General features: G+C 38.7%; 1 protein-coding gene across 6 annotated transcripts; it reads left to right on the top strand.

Annotated features, from left to right (window-relative positions):
- Positions 1–169: 169 nt before the first annotated feature.
- Positions 170–27,104, top strand: recql (RecQ helicase-like). 6 transcript variants are annotated; one of them, XM_069192702.1, is made up of 18 exons: positions 170–275; positions 4,359–4,424; positions 5,463–5,657; positions 6,294–6,473; positions 7,057–7,163; positions 7,550–7,748; positions 10,568–10,734; positions 11,170–11,251; positions 12,248–12,396; positions 12,613–12,730; positions 13,509–13,647; positions 14,770–14,861; positions 16,761–16,980; positions 18,585–18,714; positions 20,852–20,916; positions 21,014–21,221; positions 25,037–25,195; positions 25,756–25,845. In XM_069192702.1, exons 2-17 carry the CDS (start codon positions 4,409–4,411, stop codon positions 25,169–25,171), a joined length of 2,202 nt encoding a protein of 733 aa, XP_069048803.1. In that variant the 5' UTR covers positions 170–275; positions 4,359–4,408; the 3' UTR covers positions 25,172–25,195; positions 25,756–25,845. The 6 variants fall into 6 exon arrangements, with proteins under 6 accessions (XP_069048803.1, XP_069048804.1, XP_069048806.1 ...); XM_069192703.1 differs by lacking the exons at positions 20,852–20,916; positions 21,014–21,221 and adding an exon at positions 19,163–19,174; XM_069192704.1 differs by lacking the exons at positions 20,852–20,916; positions 21,014–21,221 and having other exon boundaries at positions 171–275.
- The last annotated feature ends 543 nt before the right edge of the window (positions 27,105–27,647 follow it).

The following is a 27,647-nucleotide window of genomic DNA, read 5'->3' as shown; positions in this document are numbered from 1 at the left end:
AAGAAACCCAATCAGGGGAAGGTTTCTGGGGTGCCAAAGGTTATGCAACTGACGTAAGGTATTTCGCCATTTGGGCTCAAGAAGCTGCCTGTGACGTGTGAGAGGCACGCTAGCGTGGAGCCAAAATGGAATCAGTTTCTTCGCCCGCTCGAGCTCGGCCGCCCCTCTGATTGGCTGGCGCTTCGAGTCACAAGGTCCACTGCTGTGGTAACCGTCGTTCCCGTGTGGAGCCAACCAAGCCAAACAATGAGCCGGGAGTGGTAGCTGCAGTAGCAGTAAGTATCGGTACCTGCTGTGGGAGTTTTTCCTCTGCCTCTCGTGGAAAACTGTCTCGATACAGACGAGGCTATTGCCTTAAATTCGCTACTTCTAAGTAGACGCAGAATGGTCGTGCCGCTCAGAGCAGCGGTGTTTTAGTCAGCATTTAAAACTATACATGTGCCACCAAATGTCACTTAGGTATCAGATTCAGATTTGAGCCTTTTTTAATGAATGGATATACGAATACAGGTGGTTTGGAAGTAATTACTTTGGAATTCCCCTTTTGGTTTCGTGCTTAATATAAGTTTAGTAATAGACGTATGAATTGAAGGTTGCTAAATATCACGATCAGTGGCCCAAACTGATGTGGTCTGGAGTGAAACGGCTTGGAGAACTGGTTATCACTGAAGAATCTGCTTCTTCCACCAATTGCAATACGTATTTTATTTTTATTTTTTTTTTAAATGCGGCGGGCTTCTTTGTTTTCTAATCTTAATACATTGTGTTTTAAAAAATGATGAGGCCGTGGAATGAGATGGGGTTTGAGAATTAAAAACGCGTCCCGACACGTCGTCGCTTAACGGTTCTGACGTTCTGCGTTTTTACAGTTGTTGAGCTAACTCGTACAGCAATAATGGAGTATCTCGTCTTTTTTGTTAGATTTCTTCAGTATTGTGCCACGAAGATCAGAGAAATTGATGTGAGATTTTAAATGTGATTGGGGGAAAAAAAAAACCCAAACTCAAACACGAAAGAGAAAGTTTTTGTTCTAGGAAATCCCCCTCTCTTGATAGCACACACACAAAAAAAACCCCGACTTGCAAAGGTTGGTTTTAATGGCCAATAGCAGGTGCTCGCTGATCGGAATGCGGGGCCTTGGATGCAAATTTCTTTTAAAAGTCAACTTCTCCGTCAGGGTAGTTTTTGATGTATTTCATGAGTACATTTGCGGATTTACCTTGTCCCATTACGATCCGTTTTTACTTTCTTTTTGGCGCTTTTCTACTTGCGTTGATTTATAGGAGGAATTCAGACTGCCGAAGTAAGACAAACCATTTTTTTTATTATTCTTTAAATGAGGTTCATTTAGCAAAATATAGGAATCTGCCGTTATCTTTAGAATGGGAACAGGACAAGAAAGGTTCACACCCTCAGAAATTAAACAAACGTGGTAGGTTAACCGGAGTACGTTTTTTTCCCCCGTAGTTTAATTCTCGTATCTTCATCAATTTCCCTACGGGATTAATAAAGTATTATCTGTCTAATTGAGTGATTAACATGGGTTTGCTGTGTGGCGGAGCAACTACTGTACAGTAACTCCTGCCTTTTATGGCTTCGCTTTAAATCCTGCCTCTAAGTGAATGTTGTGTTTTCTTACAAGTTGTGGTTTGAACTGAAACGTCACATACCCCTATTGATAATTTTTGGTTTCTGTGAAGGGCTTTATAGGTCTGCAGAATATTATTCTAAAATGAGTTATTATGAATCTTTTCTTTTAAGCTGCGAGCAAATAGGAAGCTATTGTCTAAACATCAACGAGGGTGGGTCCCTAGACACATCCGCACACTCTGTGGTGTAATAACTAATGGACTGATAAGAGTCCATGATTTACTTTGTTCCTTGAGTGGGCGTTTGAAACCCTGTTACACAGTCAAAACGTTAATCAATGTTGTGAATTCTAACGTTATGGAAAGTCCCGTACTTGAACATTCATTTCGCGTTTACTTGTCTATAAATGGTAAACCCTGTGAAAATTACTGGGGAACAAAATACAGGAATAACAGCAGCACCTCTAGCCTGATCTTGTAAGCTCTCAGATGCTATGCGATGATCATCATCATCATAAATTCCTTACACTTTTCTGGATGCTCTACTCGAGGTGCTTTACAGGTAATGGGGATCCCCTCCACCACCATCAATGTGCAGCCCCACCTGGATGATGCAACAGCAGTCATAGTGCACCAGTACACTCACCACACACCAACTCTCAGTGGGGAGGAGAGCAGAGTGATGAAGCCAGTTCATAGATGGGGATTATTAGGAGGCCAGCAGTGACTGGTAAAGGCCAAATGGGAAATTTGGCCAGGACGCCATCTACACAATGGGAGATGCCAGAGAAAATTGGGTTGATACTTGAACTTGCCATATGTAACCGGTACTGGTACAATGGAATTCTTACTTACAGAAAGTCTCTCGATTGTAAAACAAGTGTAAAAAACAAAACAAAGTGCAAACAGTGCATCAAGACAATATACAAACAAACAGTAGACAATGTGCAAGTAAACATGTAGACAGTTTGAATGTAAACAATAAAGATGTGTAAACAATGACTGGAGATGTGCAATAGATAAGATATCATAAAGAGGTAGATGGTGATGGTGTAGGTGTGGTCCGAGGGGGATGGCTAAATGTGTTCGCTGCTTGTGGATAGAAGCCATTGACGAATCTGGTGGTAAGTGTCCGTATGCTCTTGTATCTCTTGCCTGAGGGCAGTGGGGTGAAGAGCTCATGCCCGGGGTGGTGACTGTCCTCTGTGATGGCCAGAATTCTACCACGGCAGCGGTCCTCATAGAACTGTTTAATCATTCATTTCGTGTTTAATCTGTTTAATCGCGTTTAAGCTGTTTAATCATTCATTTGATACTTTAAGTGTTGTAGCAAGATCAGTACGTGGCGCTCTTCTGTCTGGACTAGAATTTGCTGTATTAGGTTCTGTCTTTTGGATGAGACCTAAAACCTAGGCTCTGACTAATTGGAGTCTTACAGATAGCGTTTTAGAAAGCATGGCAGTTCCCTTTATTCCACTGGGGTCATTTCCCATTCCTCCACCTGATGTAGTGGGGCTGCTGGTGCATGATGACTCCTGCATGACAGCCGGCTGGATGCTGTACTCCAACTGAAGGTGATGTGTGCCCTCCAAGAGCCAGGAAATATTATTTCCCCAACACTAGGGTAAAAGGCACCTTGTATTAATTTTCAAACTGGTGCCTAGGAATTGCTGGGGAACTCTTAGAAATAGTTGAAAGTGAAACTCTCATTATGCTATTTCTTGAAAGAAGCCAGGTATCGTCTTCAACAACATGACTGAGCCACCTGTTCCATACTTCCACAGCTCTTTGGCTAAAGAACTGCCTCCTGGTCTCAGTTTTAATGCACTTTCACATACTTTTCACTTGTATCCTCTGTTTCGTGTTTCATTGTTCTTTTGGAAGAAATCCACAGGGTACATTTTGTCAATGCTCTCTGCAATAATAATACTACTACTAATAATAATGTTGCTTTATTAGCCCTATACAATTTCTTGCATTAGGAATTCATCTTTTCGCATACCCCAGCTTGCTCTCCATGAGACACACAGACAGGGAGAGAAACTTGAGGTCAGAGTGTAGGGTCAGTCATTGTTCAGCACCCCTGGAGCAGCTGGGGTTAAGGGCCTTGCTCAGGGGCCCAACGGAGTAGGATTCCTCTGCCAGCTGCAGGATTTGAACCAGCAACCTTCCAGTCACAGGCGCAGAGCCACCGCTCCGCCCAGTATTCTCCGTTGCAGACTAAAAAGATCAGCTTGTCCGTGTTGGATATTCCTTTTAGTCCCTGACTGTATCTGGTTTCCTTTTTATGGACTGATTCCAGAGCAACAATATCTCTTCTATAATGTGGTGACCACAATTGTACACAGTATTCTAATTGATTTATTAGTGTGTTATACAGTTTTTGGCATAATGCCCATATCCTTTCTGGGTAAGAATTTGTTTGCTAGCTAGTAGTAGCTGTTGTAGCTAACAACAAACGTAAATTAATTGCTTTTTGTTTTGACTGATTGACGACTGTAAGACTAGTTTGCAAGTCATTATTCCAAGAGGAGATAAAAAGGTGTTAATTGTAGGAAGGAAGGCTGAAGTAGTCTCCAAGGACAATTTAGCATTCATCATTTATTTTTGTGAGAATTTGTTGCCCTGTAGTCCTCATGTTCTCTGTTAATGTCTATGTCCCATAAAATATTCATGCTATTTTCTTTTTATAATTATCCAGTTAATCTGTGCTTTTGTCAAGCAAGAGACCAAAATGGAAAAACTAGCCTCATTGTTTATGTCTCACAGGACTGTAAAGAAGCTGTAAACAACCTTACCCATCAGACGGATTTAATGACATGGAGAGTATTGAAGGTATGTTTTTATATTGATATAACATGAAAGAAAAAACAATGCATTTCCTTTTAGATTGTTTGTAAGCACAACTTGATTGGTGGACCAAGTAAGCAAATATCTATCACTGTAATCAAACTCAATTTCCACTGTGGTGGTAAACAATTACTAGCATGTGAGTATTTGATTCTCTGGTTTTATGTCTTTCTAAGGAATTCATGATTCCAAAGCTTTCACACTAAAACTTTAACCTTGCTATGAAAGTAGCTATTATTATTCATAATAATATAGATTATGCAGATAAAGTATTTTTAAGTGTTATAAAATGTAATAAACTAATTTCTTTTAATATATCCAGTTTTTATTTGCATCCAAATAATGTCAGACCTAACTGTAAATCACACTCCTGCCATATACAGTAATATATAATATGTAAAGAATGGTTAAGGGTTATGAGTTGTAACTGAAATATTTTGGGAACGAATCCTATGTGAAGCACAGCTGTTATACTGTTATGCAAGGCACTTAACTCTGTTTGCTCCAGTAAAATGTAGTACTGTTTAAATGGGTACAAATGGTTTAGATAAAATTGATTAAAACATCAGCTAATGATTTATAAACATGCTAATAGTATATTTTTTTTCTTTAGTAGTTCAACAATTGTGCATACAAGGGTCAGTGAAACTAGTAGTTTAGAAGTATTAGTCTTAGTTGTGGGCATAAAATAAATCAGCATTTTAAAATATTCAATGTTTGATCTTAATTATAAATCGTTTATGCGATATGTGCATTGATTTATAGATTTTACTTTTCTGTATCAGTAAACTAATAAATCACCATTCCATTTCCATAGGTTATGATTTTTCTCTTAAGTTAACAGAGATTTGTATTTTGTGAGCAGTGAAATGAGAGCAAAATTTAAAAAGTCATGCAAAGCAAGTAGATTGAATTACATGAGTATTTTTAGTGTCCATCACCTAACAGCTTTACAGGTACATGTGAATGCTCTTTTAGAGCTCAGGTCAGTATGATGCAAAGTGTCCCTGTCATCTTCTGCAGAAATACAGCAGGAGTTAAACTTTGTGGATGATGAGCTCAAGGTGGTGGAGTTGCAGATCAGTGAGCTGCATGAGAGAGAGATTGAGCTCAGGGACACCAGATCCCGACTGAAGAAAAAGCTGGAACAGGCCTCTGAAAGAGGCGCTGGCCCAAGCAAAACGGAGCAGCTGGATTTGCAGAGCTTCGCTAAAGAAGGTTGCTATGTCTTGATTTTGTTGTGTCTTTTTTGTTTGGTTTTTATGGCACTCTTATTGCATGACAGATGCAACTCTTGTGCCGCATGTACAGATAAATATCACTCATCTTCTCTCATCTCTGAAAAATAATGTTGAAATATACATCCCTCTTGGTCTTGATCAAAATGTTTCAAAAGGTACTACACAGGTACTGTAAATACAGAGAACTATGCAGTTGTATTTAAGTTACTGACAGTTGTTTTCTGTTACTTATGTATAAATGCTTAGAATTATGCTAACTTAGCTGCAGAGACACACCCATAAAGTAAAACATAATGTATACCCAGCTTCCTACTCTTTTTAGGTTGTTTTACTTTTCAAAACTTTGTCAAAATTGTGACTTTGCTTATACAGTATAAGACCACGGGGTTTAAAGCCTGAAATGGATCAAACTGCATTTTTTGAAGGATGTTAAAGCAGTCTGGTCTTACATGGATTTATGATTTTTCTTTAAGACACTTTTGAATTGCGTCGTGCCTGTGGTCATATATGGGCTAGTTGGGCCAGATGCCCTCCTTCAATTTATTGGAACAAGAATTATGTGGTCGGCCCCTTCGATATCTGGATTGTTAAACACTTACACATGTCCAACTAGAATTCCCGTGGTCCAAGAAGGTCCAGAAGACTCTAGTCGATGTGTTCCACCTGTCCTCATTCCGACCACTGCAGCTGCAGATCATCAACATTACCATGTCTGGGAAAGACGTTTTTCTGGTCATGCCCACAGGAGGTGGCAAGAGCCTGTGCTACCAGTTATCAGCAGTGTGCTCCGAAGGTACTCTCTGAAGCTCAGCTTGTTTAAGTCTGTAGATGGCACACCTTGCCAAAATGCAGTTTTAGTATCATGCTGCTTGTGGCATAATTGTTAGGCCTTTATGTGCACAATTTATTTTAACTTCTTGCTGTTCTTGCATGTTTTGCTTATGATAAACCTCTTAGCTCCGTATGATTTTTGTAACGTAGGCTGTTCGTAGAATATGCATCCCTTCTGACATGCAATTGTAAAGCATACCACAAATCTTTAGAATTAACAATTCCATTGTTAACTAGAATTAGCTGCCAGGTTGTGACCCTCTCTAGAATCTGTGTTGGGAGCTCTTAAACTGTGCTCTTCTGGGATCTTTGATTGAATATGCCATAGCTGCAGAGGAACTTTTAGAAACATGTTTTTTCCTCCCTAGCCCCAGATGAATTTAATTCCCTTGTATTCTTCCCAACATATTCCTAAATATCTTGGATTATGTTTCAAACTTGGCCATTTATACATGGGCCACAGTCTTTCAAATTGTATAAAGCAGGTCCAGGGTAGCTTCGCGAGATCAAAATGATCAGTATCAAAATCCATGTCTTTATTTTAGGCTTTACCCTTGTGATAGCTCCTCTGGTTTCTTTGATGGAGGATCAGCTTATGTTCCTGGATAAAGTGGGCATTTCAGCAGCTACTCTCAATGCCTCCAGCACCAAGGTAATGTGTCCAGTTGTAGAAGGCTGTGAGCCTGTGTGGGGCTCCTTTACTCTGTCTTTTGCCATGTGCCTTCTGCCCTGTGCTGTCACATTCAGGAGACTGAGCATTAGAGAGTGGAATTGTTTGAATATTAACATTGGTATCTCCAACTGATAACCAATATTACATCTATAAAAAAACACTATCCAAAACATTAGAACCTTTCTGTGGTGAAAGGCCATCACAAAAACAGACACATGCTTCTATTTTCTATAGAAATCTATAGAAAATTTTCAATTTTCAGGTCTTTGATTTTGAGACCCTAGACTGAAAACGGACTCCTGTCAACATCAGTACAACAAGTGAATGACGCCAAACGTGATTCTGTTCCATGTCTTTCATTTCAGGAACATGCTAAATGGATACAGAATGCAATGCTTGACAAGTCATCAAAGTTCAAGCTCCTGTATGTAACCCCAGAGAAAATTGCTAAAAGCAAGTTGTTTATGTCCAAGCTGGAGAAAGCGTACCACTCGGGCAGACTTACTCGTATTGCAGTGGATGAAGTCCATTGTTGCAGTCAGTGGGGACATGATTTCAGACCTGGTATGTATGATTTCCATCACCAAGCTGTGTTCATGCTATGGTTATTCTCCTGGGCTACTGTATATATCTATATCTTGGCTTTTGAGCTATAGCTGATTTATTGTGTATGACAAGTTAGTCTTAATTCAGTGTTTTAATTCAGAAAAAAAAACATTTGAATTGTGAATCAAATGAAGTAGCAGGCCTAAGAAGAAGAAAAAACAGATGGGTGAAAAACATGATATTTTAAGAACCTTATATACTCCTTGACAGATGTCGATTTGTATTGTTTTTTTTCTTAATGTTAAGGCTATCATGAGCCTTAAGGTTTAACACCATTACATGCTAATGGACAGTCACACTTTCCAGAAAGTATATATTGCTTTTATTGATAACAAAGGATAGCAAAATTATATTGTGTGAGAGGACAACATGTTAATGTTGTTTTTAATATAATAGCGGAAGAAACTTATTTAAGATTCAAGTGCTTTGGCATTATGCTTTTTTTGCCAAATATGTTTTCCAGTGAACTGCTTTAGTCAGCAAAGAAATTGGACTAAATAGATATTGGAGGAAAATGAAGTTCTCATGATCAGTCCTCAGAGTTATTTTGCACTTTGCTTTGTTGCAGTATTCTAAAGAACTAAAATACTCCTGATGTGTTCGCTCATACAGTAAGTGTAGGTAGCCTGAATTTAAAAGTAATGCCTTTGGTGCAGTGTTTCAAGAAGTATGAAACCACGAGGGTTACTAATACTTTGTTATATGGCTGAAGAATGAGGTGTGATGAAGTAGAGGAATCGATAATGACAAGCTCAGGTCAGATCTCTGAAAGCAGTGTGTAATCATTCCAGATACTGGAGAACTTGTCAGTGCGTTTTCCATATGGGGTTGTCGGAGAGATCCGCAGCACCTGCAGTGAGCTGATGTCTTTCCCCGTAAAAGAGAACTGAACCAAACCAAGAGCAGCATCTACTCCCATGGTAGTAGATTGGTAAAGTCTAGGGTGAGACAACTTATCGTTAGAAGAGAGTACTGTACCTCTCTCTGAAGCTCTTAGGAAACTCCTTAACATAGAGTGTTATTGTCTCAAACGTTCTGGAGATTGTGGTTAAAAGACTGCAATGTCAGTTTAGTCCTTCAAGTCACTCTGCCAGGGTAAAAGATCTGTTATATTTGGTGTTAGTAATCGGATAGTGTTACTAGTGGTAATTTGTTTAGAATATTTTTACAAATGGGTCTTATGAAAATGGTGAAAATCATGAATTGGCCAAAAGGTTTAGTCAATAAGTAAAATAACTACTCGTAACCCCAAACTTGTAAGTGATTTCTCCAGAATATACCCAAGTGATTGGTATAATTAGAGGCATGTGAATTCTTTATTCTCTGGCACAGCTTTGGTAAAAAGAGTAATAATCCAGGCACAGTTGGTTAAATGAATGTTTTTAACAGTGACAAGACAAACACAATGCTATGAACAACAAAACTTGCAACAAACAAGTTACTGTGTGTATACAGAATTTACCAACAAAGTGTTTCAGAGGCCAAACATCCTAATCACCCAGAAAACCTCAGACTCCTACTAAGTATTGAACTATTAAATAATACCCATAGAGTCCACAATAAGAGATAAACTGCCATCTTAATAAGTGCAGTGCAACCTGTGGTTCAGTCCCTCTCTCTGCGAACCTGGATGACACAAAATAAATGGCAGCCTATCCCTCTATTCTAAAAATGCACCCATGAACAGGAAAGACATCTCTAACTGAGGTATCTTTTACCCAGGAAACCCAAGTTCCATAAAAACACAGAATAGCAAGCTCTCTTTAGCAAAGTTCAAATACTTACTGTAGCTCCAGTCAGGTTTTGTTTAGATGACCATGAAGTAGGGGCTCTTGCCTGGTGCATGCTTTAAGTTCCAACTCCTCCTGACTCCTCTCTTGAGCTTTGACCTTCTTTCTCTCCTCTCCCTCTCTTCTTTCCTCTTCTTTTTCTAAATGTGATCTTATATGGTGTGTTTCTGGACTGCTCATTGTAAATCATTTATCCACAACTTAATTTACTAGGTAAACCCAGTTGCTTTTTCCAATGTCATTGACGAGCTCCTTCTAAGAAGAATGAGAACATTGAAAGGTTAGAAAGACCTATCTGAGTCTCCAGGAATTCAAAAAAATCTAGGTGCCAGCATAGGGAGGACACTTGAGGGAAGACCTTTTGTAACTGTGTGCATTATAGAACCATGTGTGCTTAGAAATAAAGGTGTACTGATCCAGACAGAAGACTAGAAATACCAGCACTGATCAGACACCTGAAATAAGAGACTAATACCATCTACCTCCCCAGAAAAAGTACAGTGCACTTTGATTCATGTCTTTGGAGATTACCTGGCAACAAGTAACCATACTTTCTTGGGTGTATACTGCTTTACTGTATGTGTCCAGGAATCTACTGGGAGATCAAAACTTTGTTAATCCTGTAAGGATTGTCTGGAAACATGCCTGTGACTAAAATACCAAACACCTTAATTCTATTCCCAGAGTTACTGAGGCCAATAATGCAAAGTGGCTCACTTCTTTGAGTATTGTTGACAATTAGTATTCTTGTCTGTCTTTAGGTTTCTTGAGGGCTGAAACATTACAAGCATTGTGAATTTATACATATTGAGGACATTGAATAGCTTGCTGTGTTTGAGGAATGGAATGACTTTAATGGCTTTAAAGTAAATACATACTCATCGCTTAACTTGGCTATGATATTCACCTATAGAAACTGCACACAGTATTTAATTAATATCATTAGGTGTCCAGTAGTTTACAATTACTTTTTTCCTCTGTATCCAGATTATAAAGTCCTAGGAATCTTGAAAAGACAGTTTCCCAAAGTTCCTGTAATTGGACTGACTGCCACTGCCACAAGAGATGTCTTGAAAGACTGTGAAAAGATCCTGTGTCTTGAAAATGTCCTGACTCTGTCTGCCTCCTTCAACAGGCCTAACCTTTATTATGAGGTTTGTATGATTACAACTGGACATAAAATTTAATCTACAAGGCGATTTGCGTTGAAAAGCATTTAGCCATAACTGAATCAATGAAACGGCAACAAAATCAAAACTAGCCTTGCTTTTAATTAAATTCAGATTGTTCCCTTTTGGCATCTGAGGCACGTAAGATATAGTAATTTGTTTAAGCATTTTGTTCTTTGAAATGGTCATTTAAAGTTTTTATTCTCACTTAAAGTATCCCTATTTCAATCAAGGGGCTGTAGTTTGTGTACATTCCAAAAGGTAGTCAATGATCTTCCCACAGTTCACAACATTCTTATAAGTGTTAATGTATAAATGTTTACATTAGAATATACAGCAGCATTGGGTGCTTATTGATTTGGTTTGAACTTAAGGCTTTCTCTTTTCAAACTATTTTTAATATTTATTTATACCCTGAAGGTCCGGGTTAAACCTTCAAGTACAGAAGATTTTACTGAAGACATAGTGAAATTAATCAATGGAAGATACAAAGATCAATCAGGTAATTTTTTTATCATATCTTCTGATGGGTTCAAGTGTATTTTCTTTTTTTTTTTACTTCAGAAGAGCTTCTGTCTCTGAAATTAATATCTAGTCTGAGAAACAGCTCTAACGCAACACATGTTATAAGTGAAGTCTCTGATTTAGATCACCAATTAGTCACAGGAGTATTCTCAACATTGCAGAAGTGTTAGTCAGCTCCTGGTGCAGAGGCATTCTGAACAGATTAGTCTTTATTTAAAGAAATTTGGATTATGAAGGAGAAATGAGGATAGCAGGTTTTAAGATGTGAAAACTAAAGAAATAATTCAATAATCAGTGAAACATGAGCCGGAAAACACAGGTGCAAACTATGTGGCAGTGCATTTAGAACTGAGAACGGTTTTAAACTTTACCCAAGATGTACGACTATGGAACAAGATAGCCAGCCATGTTGTTGAAGTGAAAAACCCTGGCTTCCTTCAGGAAACGTTTGGATCAGTTAGCTATTAATTACCAAATGGGCTCAATGACATCTCGTTTGCAACCTCTCTTATATTCAGTAAGATGAATTCAGTTAATTATACGAACTGGCGGAGTTGGCGGAGCGGTGGCGCTGTGGCTCAGGATCTGCGCCTGTGGCTGGAAGGTTGCCGGTTCAAATCCTGTGGCCGGCAGAGGAATCCGACTCCGTTGGGCTCCTGAGCAAGGCCTTTAACCCCAGCTGCTCCAGGGGCGCTGTACAGTGGCTGACCCTGTGCTCTGACCCCAAGCTTCTCTCCCTGCTTGTGTGTCTGTGTGTCTCATGGAGAGCAAGCTGGGGTATGCGAAAAGACGAATTCCTAATGCAAGAAATTGTATAGGGCTAATAAAGTGATTCTTTTTTTACATATAAGATCAATTGTTCATTTTATGTACATAAATAATCAGTTGTTTCACATGAGCTTGTAAAACGCACTGAAGTAAATACGTTTTTCTTATAACCAAGAAACCGTCTCCATTGTTGTGTCTCCCGCAGGGATAATTTATTGCTTTTCTCAGAAGGACTCGGAGTATGTCGCTGTAAGTCTGCAGAAGATGGGGATCCGAGCTAAGGCTTACCATGCCAACATGGAGGCTGCAGATAAAACCGCTGTCCATCAGGAGTGGACCAACAACAAAATACAGGTTTGAATAACCTTGCCCACAAAACGTGCATAGTGCAGTAGGCCTAGGTTTTTATTTTTTTTATTCTTGTTGTAGAAATAAATTATCTAAATTGAACAAATACTAGTCAGTATTAAAAGTGAAGAAATCATGCTAGGCTGGAATATTAGCTTCATGATAACGAATGGCTCTTTTTCAGGTTGATAAATATTTAGCTACTTTTTTCTTCCTGTTCAGGTCGTTGTGGCAACAGTTGCCTTTGGAATGGGCATTGACAAACCTGATGTGAGGTTTGTTATTCATCACTCGCTGAGCAAGTCGATGGAAAATTACTACCAGGAGAGTGGGCGTGCAGGTATAGCATTTCCACCTTTTCTAAATTATCAGGTCAGATGGTTTAGTGCTTGTGCAGAAAAGATGAAAGCAGGAGAGAAGTTTATATTTGTTCCTGTGATGACCGATTGTGGTACATAACCGCAGAAGAGCCTCAGTGCAGTGCGAAACTGGAATTATTTTTCTGTGAAAATTTTGTATTGTGGCAACATCTGTCAAGTCTTGATTTTGGTTTAGTGTTCAAAAGAACAACACTTTATTGCTGAAATGTAAAGTGAAAGTAGGGAATAAAAACATGTATTTTAATGCCATATTTAAGGCAACAGTATAAAAATGTAAAAGGTAAAAATGAGGACTAAATTTTGTATATCCTTAAGATTTTTGCTTTTTGGTGTATGAAGCTTTTAATATTCCGTAACTTATTACAGTGAATCAGACAATACAAAGTATTTTTTTGTGCACCTAAAATTGGTTAATGAGGATACCAATCTATATCACTATATCAGTGTTTCAGAATTTTCATTACCCTGAATCATGTCTTAAGCTGTAGAGTTCCATCTCCTTAAGAGAATATACCTTTTAAGTCAAAGTATTTTCCGAATGAGGATATACTTTAATGTCTATTTTCTCTGTAGATCGTCTCTCGTTAAGCTTGCACATCATATTATACAAAAGAACATCAAATATTTAATAGTGATAAGATTTGTGTTTAAGTTAAAGTTTCATGAATAGATCTAAAAAATATTTTCTGGTGTTTATTTTCCTTTGAACAATTCTATTAACAAGATTTTTTTTTTTAGGACGAGACGATCAAAAAGCAGACTGCATTCTGTACTACGGTTTTGCTGATATTTTTAAAGTTAGTGCGATGGTTGTAATGGAGAATGTAGGTCAACAGAAACTCTACCAAATGGTTTCGTACTGCCAAGATGCAAGCAGGTATATTACCTTTCTCCCTCCCATTTTAAATAATCCAAAACCATTTATTTAAATAGTGTGATTTTAATTAAATGGTTTGTGAAAGGACTGTTTACTATTAATGCAATACATTTCAGGTTCATGCATTTAAGAAAAATCAATTTCTTAAAATACCTCCTGGCACCACAAAGGCAGAGCCACAGGGTGTGCTTAGTAACATGCCTCATTCTTTATAGCTGTTGGGAAGCAGTAAAAAAACTGCAGATTTCCCCTTTAACCCAAAATATAAAAAGGAAGCTCAGAAGGAATAGACAGAAAAAGACTAAAACTGTTTGTATGGTGTACCTACTGTACAAAACATAGTGCTGTAACAAACATTTATTAAGATTCTTGGACAAGAAAAGAATGTTTACTTAGATATAACATGGTTTACGAAATATTTTAAAAGCAGCCCCAAGAGGTCGGTTACTGTATTTGCCACAGAGGGAGAGGGGGAGGTTGAAATTAATGCATGTGTCATTTCACAGCTTATTCTAGTGACTGATTGCTCTGGTAAGGTGGAGTGGTGTATCTACTGTATCCCAGTGGTAATAAGCTTCACGCACTGTAGGCACCTTGGCTGATTCCAGCAATGTCCCCTCAAGTATCATTTTTCTCGGCACTACGAAGAAAAAGTGTTAATTAATATTGTTTAAAGATTAGGAATAGTTAGTAAGTAATGTTGCATTGGAACGAGCACTACTCCTTGAAGGCTGAAGGCAGACAAGCTGAGATTTTTTTCCAGATGACCACGAAATTACTTCATTGAACATTGCTTAATTGATTGTAGTTAAATTGTTTTACTTCTTTAGGCATTGATTAAAAGGCTGCCTATAAAACCTGCTGGACTTGGGCTCTCCAGGACCAGAGTTGGAGATCCCTGCTGTATAAACATACTAAACTAAATAGCAAAAACGTGATGGATTTCGGACAGCAATATAGCATTTTACATAGTGTGGGACAGAAATAACATTCTTAGCAATTGTGCATTTTATGTGGGAAATTTAATGCCTTTCCCTGGCTGTGTTTGTTCAGGTATTGTCTTTCATTTTGCGTGCTTTGCAAAGTTTGTCATTTTATTCTTACACAAATATTTTGCTGCAGGTGCCGGCGTGTCCTGATAGCGCAGCACTTTGATGAAGTTTGGGACTCTAATGAATGTAAAAAAATGTGCGACAACTGCTGCAATGAGGGCTGTGAGTGTTGCTGTTGGGTTATTTCTTGCAATTAGTGTGACAGTTCACATTATGCATTAAACCACTACAGTCTCTTTGTAAGAACACTGGGCATCAACAAGGCATTAAATACAATCATCCACAGTCTCTGCAGAATAATAATTGCTTACACTTATCTAGCGCTTTTCTGGACACGCCAATCAAAGCGCTTTTCAGGTAATGGGGATCACCTCCACCACCACCAATGTGTAGCCCCACCTGGATGATGCGACGGCAGCCGTATCAGTGGGTAGGAGAGCAGAGTAATGATGCCAGGGTTACACTCCTACTCTTTTCAAGAAACGCCCTGGAATTTTTAATGACCACAGAGAGTCAGGACCTTTGTTTTACGTCTCATCCGAAGGACGGTGCCTCTTTACAGTACAGTGTCCCCATCACTATACTGGGGCATTAGGACCCCCATGGACCGCAGGGTGAGCGCCCCCTGGTGTCCCCATTAACACCTCTTCCAGCAGCAACCTTAGTTTTTCCCAGGAGGTCTTCCATCCAGGTACTGACTAGCCTCACACCTGCTTAGCTTCAGTGGGATTGCCAGTGGTGAGGTGCAGGGTGATATAGCTGCTGGCTATGAATGAAGACCTTTGGCTCATTCATGTTCCTCTTGTCTATTTTTTGCATGCAACCAACAATTACACTTAAAATTAGTGTGTGTACTGAATGGATAGATAGTGGACAAACAAGTGGAAGCATCCGTGTAAAATCACACAACAGGGTGTTTTGGCCACCATATGCAGGTGGGCGATATAGTCTGCTAGAATCTGGAATACTGCACCATTCTTCCACAAGAGAATAAACTTGGACATCTTTCCAATATATCCCATACATACTCAATTGACTTCAGAGCTAGTGATTGAGAAGTCAATAGCATTTGGATAACAGTATCATGCCCATCATACCATTGGTCAACCATACTCTGTCGATGGGACCTTTGTCATCCTGGAAGACATTCCTCCCAGCAGAAATCAAAGTGTTGCATCATTTTAATAAGTGATCATTAAGTAGGGATTAGCATTGAGAGAACCTCCCCTTGGAAGGCAAGGTCAAACTATGCCAGAAAAATGTGGCCCACAACATTATGGAACCTGAGGCTCAGGTCTCAGGGCTGTGGATTCCTTTTAGGTTGGCGCCACAAGAAATTTGCAGTCAATCTGTAGTTGCTCACCTGTTTTGCCCTGTAGTTTGAATTAATACACATTCTTTACCCAGTGCATTGTGGGAGTACACAATTGACTCCCCAGCCATGTAGTTGAAGCCAATACCCATCTTTTGTCTTTTGATCTTATTCAGTGATTTTGTTCCCCCAGAAGTCGATAGATAAGACCCTAGGATCAGTTAGCTAAGAAATGGGCTAGATGGGCTGAATAGTTTGTAATTTTCTTATGTTCTTGGATATCATGATCATAAAGTGTTTGTGCCCACAGTTGCCCTTTGCTGATGCTCTCAGCATTGATCTCTGAGGGAAACATATCAACTTATACACTGTTGGTTGTGATAAGCAAGACAAGTTGCCTTGGCCACTAATGCTCCTGCCATAAGCACCCCAACAATCAGGCTGCTTTCAAAGTCTAATTATAAGCAAACAGACCTATTTATCCATGACCTTAAGCATGCTGGACTTTCATGCTAAATGAATGAGCCACACCTGTGTGGAAGCTCTTTCTTTCAATATTCTGTAATTGATGTCCCTCATTTACCCAGGTCTTTCCATGCTTTTGTCCTCTACCTGTATGTACTGTAGAAGAGACTGGTATGTTTTAGATATATGGTAAACACTGTAGTCTAATGAGCTAAAGGGCTCATAATTACTTGCACATCTGGATTACGATAAGGTGTGTGATCTGTGTTTTCTTCCTTTCATAGCTGGCAGTCTTGTGAACATTGCTGATTATGCCAGAGACCTGATTAAAATCCTGGAGCAGGCCAGCCAGATGAATGAGAAGCTGACTCCCCTCAAGCTGATCGACTCTTGGCTGGGAAAAGGTGTTGCCAAGCTCAGGGTGCAGAGTGTCGTGCCCCCTGGGCTCTCTCGGCTGGAGATAGAGATGATCATTGCACACCTGCTGGTGCACCAGTACTTCAGGTACCACAGCTCTTTACCTGGGATGGAATTGTTTTGAGTTTTTCTTTTCCCCCCTAAAGTGAAAAAATCCCTTAATTTAGTGGCTTGGCTAGATAGAGGACTAACAGGAACCTTTACACATTTTTCATGTACCTCTAGCAAAACATTGAGAATGGGTTCATATTTCATTGGAGTATACATTTTATGTGGATCCTCTTTCGCATTGAAAGACATATCCTTTTAATTGAAATTAATTGCTTTGAATTTATAATGTCACTGTTTGTTATGTCTTTTAGGCTTTATATTGTATGGATTTGGTAAGAGATGTCCTTCGAGTCTTTTTTTTAAAGTTACATCCCTTTTTAAAGGAGATTTCAAGGAGGTCATATTGAGCAAGTTCTGTATAATAATGTTTTCCAGTCCAGAAATCACTTTCATAAAGGGCATGGGATGAATCACCCAAATACCATTTCCCCCAAAAGCTCTGGGAAGGGATATATGAATTCATACAGTATATTGTTTTACTTTGTGTAAGAAAAGCCTTATACAGTATCAATATGGTAGCCCTGATCCATGTGGAATAGTAAAGGTGTTGGATGATACACTAGTTAAGATAACAGAAAGGCTTGAATTGCACCTACCGTATGTGAAAATATGAATTCCAAAACCCTTTATCAATTGACTCTCTGATCTCCACTGTGGCTATTTACAAGTAAACTAGATGCTGTAATTACATCGATTGCTTTAGCTGATCAGCTAAAGATGTTTTTAATGGGATTCATAGCTTTTGTTTAGATGTACTACCCATAGATAATATAATAATAATAGTAAATCCTTACACTTGTATAGTCGTTTTTTGGACACTGCACTCAAAGCGCTTTACAGGTAATGGGGACTCCCCTCAACCAATATCAATGTGTAGTACCACCTGGATGATGTGGCAGAAGCCAAAGTGCACCAGTATGCTCACATCACACCAGCTATCGGTGGTGTGGAGAACAGAATGATGAAGCCAGTTCATACATTACTAGGACTATTGGGAGGCCATGATTGTTAAAAGCCAGTGAGAAATTTGTCCAGGACACAAGCTAAAATCGACTTTTAGGATCATCCTGTATTTTGAAGTACTAGTCCGTATATACCATTTCTACACACTACTGCACTACAGATTTGCTATTGTATTTGGGTAGCAAACCTATTTGTATCAGTTACTGCACAGAATATAAGGTGGTATTGCGAACAATGTTAAATCCATTACATTCATTACAGCAGCATTGTTTTTATGCAGTACAGCAAATTGCCTCTTGGTATTTTCTTACAACAGCTGCCCTGTAAACATACACCGATGGACACAGTGACCATTTTAAATGGGAAAAGTAAGACTGTGCACTGTGTGAGGTTACTTCCATGCTCTCCTGCTGCCTGAGTTGAATGTAGCCCTGTTGGGTTTGCACTGCAAGCAGTTAGGGGTGAGGTCTCACCGCAGGTTGAGAGCTTTGCACATGGCAATGTGAATGCTCCGGCCTTTCACCTCAGGGTCAAATGGTTAAGTTGGAAGAAGCCACTTTTGAAGGTTAGAATCTGAAACTTGTGCACTAACTTTTGTCCTTTTGAACTTTCAACAGGGAGGATTACAGCTTCACACCATACGCCACCATTTCCTATATCAAGCTGGGACCCAAAGCAGGTCTTCTCAAGAAAGAGAAGCACGCCATCATGCTGCAAATGAGAAAGTGTTTCCAGACCATTGATCTTGTAAGTTCCAAGTCTGGTAATGATCTCTCTCTTCCTTCTCCCAAAAAGGGATAAACAATCAATGAAATATAGCATAGATTGGAAGTGTCATGTTCCAAAAACTGTCAGCAGTTGCTTTCATGCAACTAGTATGTTTTATGAACCACTCTAATGAAACAGTTGAATTAAGTAGCGTAAATGGTATTATGATATTGGTATACCATATGGTATAACGGTATTAAGTAAAGGAATCTGCCCGCCTATTAGGGGAGTGTTATTCTTATACTGTATATAGAACAATTCCTAATGTCCAGGTAATTCCATTGATTCTTTTTCTTAAATTAACTTAAAAATCCTCTCACTTTTCATGATGCTCAACAGTTGATAAATTGAAACTGTGCTTTTCTGCTGTGCTCACTGTTCTTCTTTCTCTTTCATTTTTCTTTATATGACGCTTCTTCCTTAGTAGATGTGGCCAAGTGTATGTATGTCATCTCTTCATTTATTAGGTTGTGTGTGATTCTGACCTTAGTGATTCGTGCTTTGCGTAACCATCATCAGAAACTGTTTTAAATGGTTTGAATTTTTCTGTGTACATTCTAAAATAGTCATGAAATCAGTGCCTGAAGGTAGGTTTCTCTTCATCTCGTATCAGTGTTGTAAGCAATGTCCTGTTTTGGAAATGTTGTTCATTCCATTTGTCCATTGTTGTTGATCGTCCAGTCTGTCAAGATTGGCATGTTTGCAATTGACTAACCTGAGCAGTTTGCAGTTTATTAACAAAAAACAAAGCTTTCATCTCTTTGTAGTAATGATTAAATAAAAATAATATATTTTGGAAATAATTGGGGTGGGAAATGTCATGCACACTTTGAAGAATAATTGAATACATTTTCCACTAGGAGCAGATCAATGTTGAAATGTGCTGGAATCAATCAACTAACAGAATCCATATTTATATTTTTTTCCTGCTTATTATGGTAGGAAGTTTCCTTTAATCTTTTTCAATTGCCTGCTTTCCATGACGAACATCTTTGAGGTGAACTTATTTACCTAGGTGTGGAAACACAGATTGACTTGAATACCCAAGGTCATGCTGGAGAACTGGGTTGCCAAAAATTTGGCCCGTGGGCCAGTTGCAGTCCACCAGGCTCCTATGTCTGACCCGTGTGTCGTGTACATTCAGAGCCGGGATTCAAGTCGCACTTTGTCTGAACTTGCAGGTGCACATACCCTTGGAGATATTCCCATAATAGGGATCCCCTGGGGATCTCTGCCTCCGTCAAATAGGGGCATTGTGATTGGATGTGTCCGCAGATTTAGTTTGAGAGGAATGTGTGTTTGCACAAAAAAATTGACACCCCAAAATCTGTGCTCTTTTCCTCTGTTTTGGAGAAACCTCAGAGACTGAACTGCCATTAGTCTGAATGAACCTGTATCTAGTGAGTGTTCACAACCTCTAAACGATAGTTTTGAACTTGTTAATTAAGGGCTCTGCAGTTGCTACAGAGGAAATATAAGGAATGCTGTGTGGTTCAAAGGAAGTGGAGAAATTTATATTTTATGTATTTTATCACTACCATGACAAGAATGGGCAGGAGAGTTGCAGGCTAGTTAGTGTTGTTGTGTTGCAGCCCCCTTGGTCCTGACTTAATGTCTGGACAAGGGGTGCCTCCTGTGATGAGTTTGCTTGTTAACTGTGTTCATATGGGCTTTTGCAGAATGGTTGCTTGTTTTCTTCCACCTGTAGAAACACACTGACTAGTTTAATTTGCATCTCTAAATTGTTGGTGCGATGTTGTCTGCTCTGCGATGGACTGGTATTCAGTCCAGGGTGCAGTCCTGCCTTGCTTCAGATTACTGTGACCCTTAGCAGAAGTAAACTTCTTTCTGCCGATGGATGAATTGATGACTGTACTCTGGGAGTGCAGCCTGATCACACCCGGTTGAGTAAGATGATTTAAAAAAAATGCTAATTATACTGTTGCCTTAGTGATGTCAGAGCTATGTAGGAAGCATGATGAAATGGAAACAAGTCTCGAATTTAATTTCTGTGTTTGGGTTCAAACAGTGCCATCTCCATGTCAGTATAACCCAATTTCCATATTCCAAGTTTCAGTGGAAGTCCACTATTCCCTGTTTTTGTTTCTTCATCGAGGAGAGCTTCAAAACCACCAGGAAAATCTGCAAGAACAAGAAAACTCCAGGACCAAAAGCGAAAAGGTTTCTACACTTTTCTGAATGCCTACTACTTCTAGTGCATCAGCATTTTTTTACAGATTTTTTTTTGCCTTTTTTGTCTGTTTTTTTACTTCTTCAGAAAGGTCATGACCACAAAGAACCCCAACCCAAAGGAGCTATCAGTAGAAACTTTGCTAAAGATCCAAAGGAAGAAAAGGATATTTCGCAGGAGAAGATGGAGACAGAAGAACAGAGATAGCTTATTGACAGAAACGGAGCTAAAAATTAAGAAGGAACTCAGGAAAGAAAGGAGGAAGGCAAGGAAGCAACAAAAAAAGAGTCTTAAGGTGGGGCCAAGGATGGATGAGGATCTGTTATGGGCACCGTTATAAGTAATGTCTATAAGCAGTCTGATGACGACCCCTACTCGGTCTTGATGCACTTAACTAATTTCGCACCACTTATAGGGATTCCCAGCCTTGTGATTGTACATGCAGCACAAAGCTGATTCTCTCCTGATCCCTAAACTTTAAGACTTTGAAGAGGCCTTCAATCTGTCAGCCAGGTCAGGAACCCAAGGTTAATGCACTGATTGAGGCACATGCTCAGTTACATATTTATGCTTTTTTAAATCTCAGATTCTGGATTCTGGAAATTCAGTTATAAAATAGCACTAAAATAGTAGTGGTACATGTTGCTTTTGAGCTATCCATCTACGAGAGGTGTTCAAAAATGTATCCAGCCGGGATTTGATCAAAGATGACCCTAAGTCTACAAGACATGCGGGATGTGATGATCTTGGAGCCATCGCTGCCTTATGGGAAGAGCTGCACTTTAACCAAGACTAGTACTGTATATGAGGGATAGCCTGCAAATACGTTAGTTGCACTGTAAGTGCTGCTGCCTATCACAACTTTTCAGTTCAGTTTAGTACTTTTGCAAACTTGTTATTGGAGGAGTCTTATAATGTGAGGATTCTGCCTTTGGAACATAGATTACTGGAGCTTTTGCTAATGAGTCAGTTAAGTCTTTATTGCAATTTGTGATAGAAATGTGTGTGGGAGGAGACTTGGCCATAAGATGTTTTGTGTTTTGGTATCTGTTGGAGATGCTTTTAATGAGGAAGAATATTATTTAGGATTTCTAATGGATGTCTATACTAATATCTTAAGATATGTAGTGTAGTCTGTTAAATTTAGTTGTACTGTATTGAATTGCACATGGATATTAAAGGTGACAATGCTATATTGTAGGGTTATAGTCACCAATACAAAAATTTTTACATGACTGTGGTCTACTTTGTTAGTTCTAAGGATATAATATCATAACTAATGCATTATTAAATGTACAGTCATAGTGATCAATGAAGCAAAATTCATTGGTGTTTGTATAATTCATTGTTTTGTATTTTAATAATGCTTTGGTTGTACTGTCACGGCTATGATGACAGTAGTTAGTAGTATTTTAGAGGGGCTCTTAATGACTCTTAATGTGTTGAGACCCTGTTTCAAGTATGATTCTACCCGGTATTAACAAAAATGAAAATATAACCACTGTTACAAATATTTAAAACATGGTCACAGATCCTGGAAAAAATTGAGCATGTATTAATGTTCATTTATGGGAAATCATATTTAGATATGCTTACTTGAATTAAATTGTCTCCAAACATTTCAGAATCGCTCAATTTCTCAAGTTCACACTGTAGCATATTTATAATTCAACAATAATGTTGCAGTTATAGCTTAGTCGTTAATAACATAATGAAATCTTTTTCAGTAGTGTCTTAAATTTACAATTCAGTTGGTCTACAATGTACAGTGTTTTTAAGTGATAATATCAGTATTTTATTTTTTTAATTTAATTGCCAACACATAGGTTTAATTAATTGTAAATAACTTCTATAACTGTTGCTAATGCTATCTTATTCAAATGCAATATTTGTTATTGCACATACACATTTTCAGTATTCACAGTTCTTTAAAATGAAAGGGTAAGTGAGAGGTTTTTTTTTTAACCTCATCCCAAGAAAACTCTTCCAAAACTGAACAAGTATGTGAGAAACTGTAACCTTGGTCTTTCCAAAGAAAATTCTCATTTGATTTTTTTCACACAAACTGCCCTCTAGGGTTTTTCCCGAGGTATTTAACGGTGAGCTTGGAGTGGCTATGTATTTTCATAACAAAATGACACTAGGTTACTTTTGACCTTTTCAGCAATGTATTCAACTAAATGGAGAAGTAGTACGTTTACTGTAATACACAGCAGTGACTTTAACTTCCCATCCCTGGACCATTTGAAGAAGCGGTTACCCCTTACAGTTTTTTTGTGGATTGGTAGCATTCTGAGTAACAATGTCCAACAGCATAGTCAGAAACGAAATCCTTTGAATGTGGGGTGGCCAAGACGTGCAGTCTCCTTTTCCATCAAAGCCATGTAGGATGCTCTTGAAATGTTGCTTCCCAGCATCGCTCTCCTCGATCTTTCCCATGGTCGGCTGAAGAAGAAAGGATAAGAGGATCGTACTGTGACAGGCCTAAACAACTGACTTCATTTTTTTGGTCTTGACCAGGGAAGCCTATGAGGGAACCTCCTTCAAGTAATCGAAATCGAGTGCACTGACCAAATTAACATTCTGGACTTCTGTAGAACCAGCAGCGAAATAAACTAGTGAGAACAATGATTAAGAGCATTTAGAACTGAGAACAGGAGGCAGTTTTTTTTGCTCAAAGAGGTGCTGGGGATCTGGAACAAGCCAGCAACCATGTTGACAGAAGCCAAGTTGTCTGCTTTGACAACATCCTGCTCTCATTATAACATCTTGTATATGCTTAATATTTTTTTAGGATTGGATTTGTGCTGAAACTCTCCATCATTAGATTTCGTACTGAGAAATGTTCTCATACTGTACTTCCTGGTGGAACAGGCAGAGCTTGTCTTCATAGAGGGTGAATTGCCAGTTTGAGTTTTGGTAATTGCATACTCCTGCTAGCAGTTTTTATTGTCCGTGTACAACTTTATGCATTTATTTTTATATTTCCTTAAAGGTTATTATACGCTCAAGAAATTCCTAGGTGATAAGAAAGCCTAAAGTAAGGATCATACATGATACAATTTGTATTCATAGCTTGCGTCAAAGGTTACTGTAGTTTGTGAAAGCAAAATTTCAAATGTATCAGTTGATCTAAGAAGTGGCATATCAAGTAATTCCCTCACTCAACATCATATCCTTGTTGGTGTTTTTTTTTGCCCATTTGTTACATATTGGTTTAAATTATGTACAAGATGAGATGTAAAAAACAAAGCCTGTTATTTGGAGCCTACTACTCCGTGTTCTGGAAGAGTAGTGAGTAAAGAGCACTAAATAATGATCAGGCTTTATTAAGAAGGAACATGGCTTATTTTTATTGTATTAATATCCTTAATTGTGCACAACTCCATTTTCATGTGTAGTCTGGGAAGTAGATTTAATTTGCTCCTACTCTTACATTTGTAATCTACACTTTAAATGGGGCCGTGCATTCTTCTAGCCTGGAAGTATGGTTATTCATGTACATTTGCCTACACCAGTTGGAATTGCAAGTCAGCTTCAGCCAAAGGGAGTTCTGTAGCATCTCCTGTTCATGTGTTCTCTTTACCAAGCTGCTCTTCTACACTGATTACAGGAACGTATATTCAGAAATGCTCCGTTGTGTTTAAATGTTGATGCAGTCACTATCGCTCCGCTTATTGTTGCACATGTCCTAGTCCCCTTCATGGTTATTTTCTGTGTTTGAAGCAATGCTGTGTGCACCCCAGGCGAAAGTGCTCATCACCGTTTCCTCATTCTCCCACTAGTTGGGTCTTCACAGTTATATTTTTATTTCTATTCTAATATCTAATCTGTTTTGATCAACTAATTTTAGAAGAGACCAAAAGGGCAGCCACAACTGCTTTCAGCCACCATTTCAGAAATTGCCAAGAAATATCCGTTTGAGAACTACTTGTCTAGACCTACTGAACAGACCGCAAGGATTAGCACTTCGTTTCTGCCAACTTGCTTCTAACAGCAGTGCTTTGCCAGCCCTCATACTGAGCCTGTGACTTCAATTCCTAATCCCTGTTTCTCCAGTTTTTGTTTAGTAACGTTCTCACGGTCCCGGATTGTATTAATGACCCACAGGTAAAGTCCCCAAAGTTGTCCAGCGAGAGCGGAGGTAAAAATAGTGCACAGATAAAGAAGGAAGGGGGCGACAGGAAAAGGACTCTTACTGATGACTTCGGGACACCCAAGAAAATCAAGAAAGAGGTTGTTTGAACCCTCCAGAAGAACAAATAAAAAGTACAGTCAATTATTCTGTATTTGCCAGTTCACAATTTCTGTAGTATTGTTCAGCATGGTAAAGCTACTTTAAAGGGTTATAACCTGCAAATGGCCTTTTACCTTTCTACCTTTCCTTGAAAGCTCAAAGCGTTATTTGAACTATTGTGTAGCATGAGTGAATGAAACTAATCATATGATGCCGTTGTTGATAATTGTCATTTTGTTAACTTCCCAAAGACTTTGGATTCTGCAAACAGCTGTAAAAGAGCAAGGCCAGAACTGGTCATAACAAATCTCAGTGTACAACTTAAAACGGAACCAGAGTAATTACTAAATATATGTTTGGGGGAAGCTGAATTTGGCATATTTGTAACTATTACTTTCACCTCTGTTGCTACAGTAGCAATTTAGCATGTTCACATATGCATGTAACCAATCATGCTTTGTATACTAACATCTAGGAAAAAGTTTGTAATTCTATGACTAACATTCACTAATCGCATGGTGGGGTAAAGCATGATGGTGCGTACTTGGTATTTCTGAATTGTTCAGCACTAATTCTCTTCTGATCTCTTTAGGTGGATGCATTAACAGCTGTGTCTGATGAGGCGGGTTCTCCTTCTATGGTCATCCAAGCCAGACCTCCACGCCAACAGAAAAAATTTACTAAAAGAGCAAAGAATAATCACAATCGCGCTAAAAAATACTATGAAGGCCCAGCTGAAAACTACACTTCAGAGGATCCAAGTCCAAAAGGAAATAATGAAAGAGAAAGCACTGAACCCAGTGTTCCTGCTAACGGACAGTTGATACAAACGAGTCCGGACCATGCTGCCATAGAGGTTGATGTGTATATAGACAACCCGGGAAATGAAAAGAAAGAAACGAATCCTATATCTCAGACATCCTTACCAGTTAAACCAAAATGCAGTTCAGTTACTGTGCCCAGTAAAAAAAAGAAAAGGCATGCTGTAGCAGACAATGCAGATGTACCCCTGAGCCAGCAGGGGGCAGCCCTGATCAGCACACCATCAGAGGTTTCAATTATCTCTGCAGCTGCAGTTGAAGAGCTGAGTCATCTGCGCAGCTACTACAGCAAGCAATTGCAAAGGATCAATTATGTTTCTCTGGAAAACCTGCATGATTCAGACTCTGGTGTCATTGGTTGCACTACAGGAACTCTCAAAAATATCAGAATGAACTGGGGGTCGTCTATCATCAGAACTGCTCGTAGCCTATGGACACGAGTCAGCATGCGGAGGAAACATTTCTTTCGAAAATAACGGAAAGCTTTTTTTTTTTTAATTAATAGCATCGGAATCTTTCAGGCTTCCCCCAATATTCCAATTTCTAAGTCTCATGAATTTTGAAGAAAGTACATCTTGGGGTTCTGCACTTCTGTCTTTGCACATTTCGGGAGAGTGAAGTTAAAGTTGATGTACAAAAAAATCAAATGTAAACCACTGCCTTATATATGGATGGAAAATTGTCTTGAATTTGTTCCAGCAGGGTATTTATAAGTTGTTGTTTTTTTAAATGGACATTGTTATTACAGAATTAAAACAGATATTCTTAATTAGAATAGTACTTTCTAAATCATGTTACAGGTTTTTGGATAATTTATGTTTTACTGTAAACAATAATTCAAATGTAAAAGTCATGTGAGCTCAGTATAAAGTGGAATAGTACAGCCAGAGACCTTGTCTGTATTATATGAAATATTCCAATAGAGAAGTTGTGATTCTTGTACAGATCAAAATACATTAGTTCTTTATCATCATTCTTTTATTAAAAATGTTCCATTTGAGATCACTTTAAAATAATATTAGTAAACATGGAAGAAGTGCATCCTGATCTGAATATATTCTGTTCCTGCAATTATCCCTTAGAAATGATTTAAATTTGCAAATAAAATGGGTAATACAAATTGATTTTTGTAAGACATTTCAAAGCCGTTTACTGGTCTTCACCTGTCTTATCTTTTAAAGCATTTGATTTTCGCATTTGCTTCAGGTAGCTAATGCAGTACTGACATTCGAATATAAATGATGGTTGTCTGTGATGTGCATCGATGACGGTTGTACTTTGTGCAGCTCATCCATTTGGAAAATGAGCTTCCCGAAGAAACTGGTGCGGGAGAGTTTAAGTGGGAAAGCCGTTGCACTGGGGCAGTCCCAAAGGTAAATGCAAATTTTCTTTTTCTATCCAGATTAGCAGACACAGTAGTGCAAATGTCATTTTCATTGTCCCTCGCCTCTCATGTTCTGAAGCAAACTTTAGAGTCAGGATAAACACGATGAAGGGGGAGACGAACAAGGAAACAACTTCCCTAACAGTTATTAATATGTCCATTTAAGTATTTTGACTTTATTGTTGGAAAGCAACTGTTTATCAGAGAGGTCTTAAGAGCTAGACTAGATCTGTTTAGACAATCATTACAATTATTTGCCTGGTTCCATCCATACTCCAA

This window comes from Lepisosteus oculatus, chromosome 7 (assembly GCF_040954835.1).
Source record: "Lepisosteus oculatus isolate fLepOcu1 chromosome 7, fLepOcu1.hap2, whole genome shotgun sequence".
Classification (NCBI taxonomy): domain Eukaryota; kingdom Metazoa; phylum Chordata; class Actinopteri; order Semionotiformes; family Lepisosteidae; genus Lepisosteus; species Lepisosteus oculatus.
Note: the sequence above shows the minus strand (reverse complement) of the source record. Positions and strands in the feature narration are given on the sequence as shown.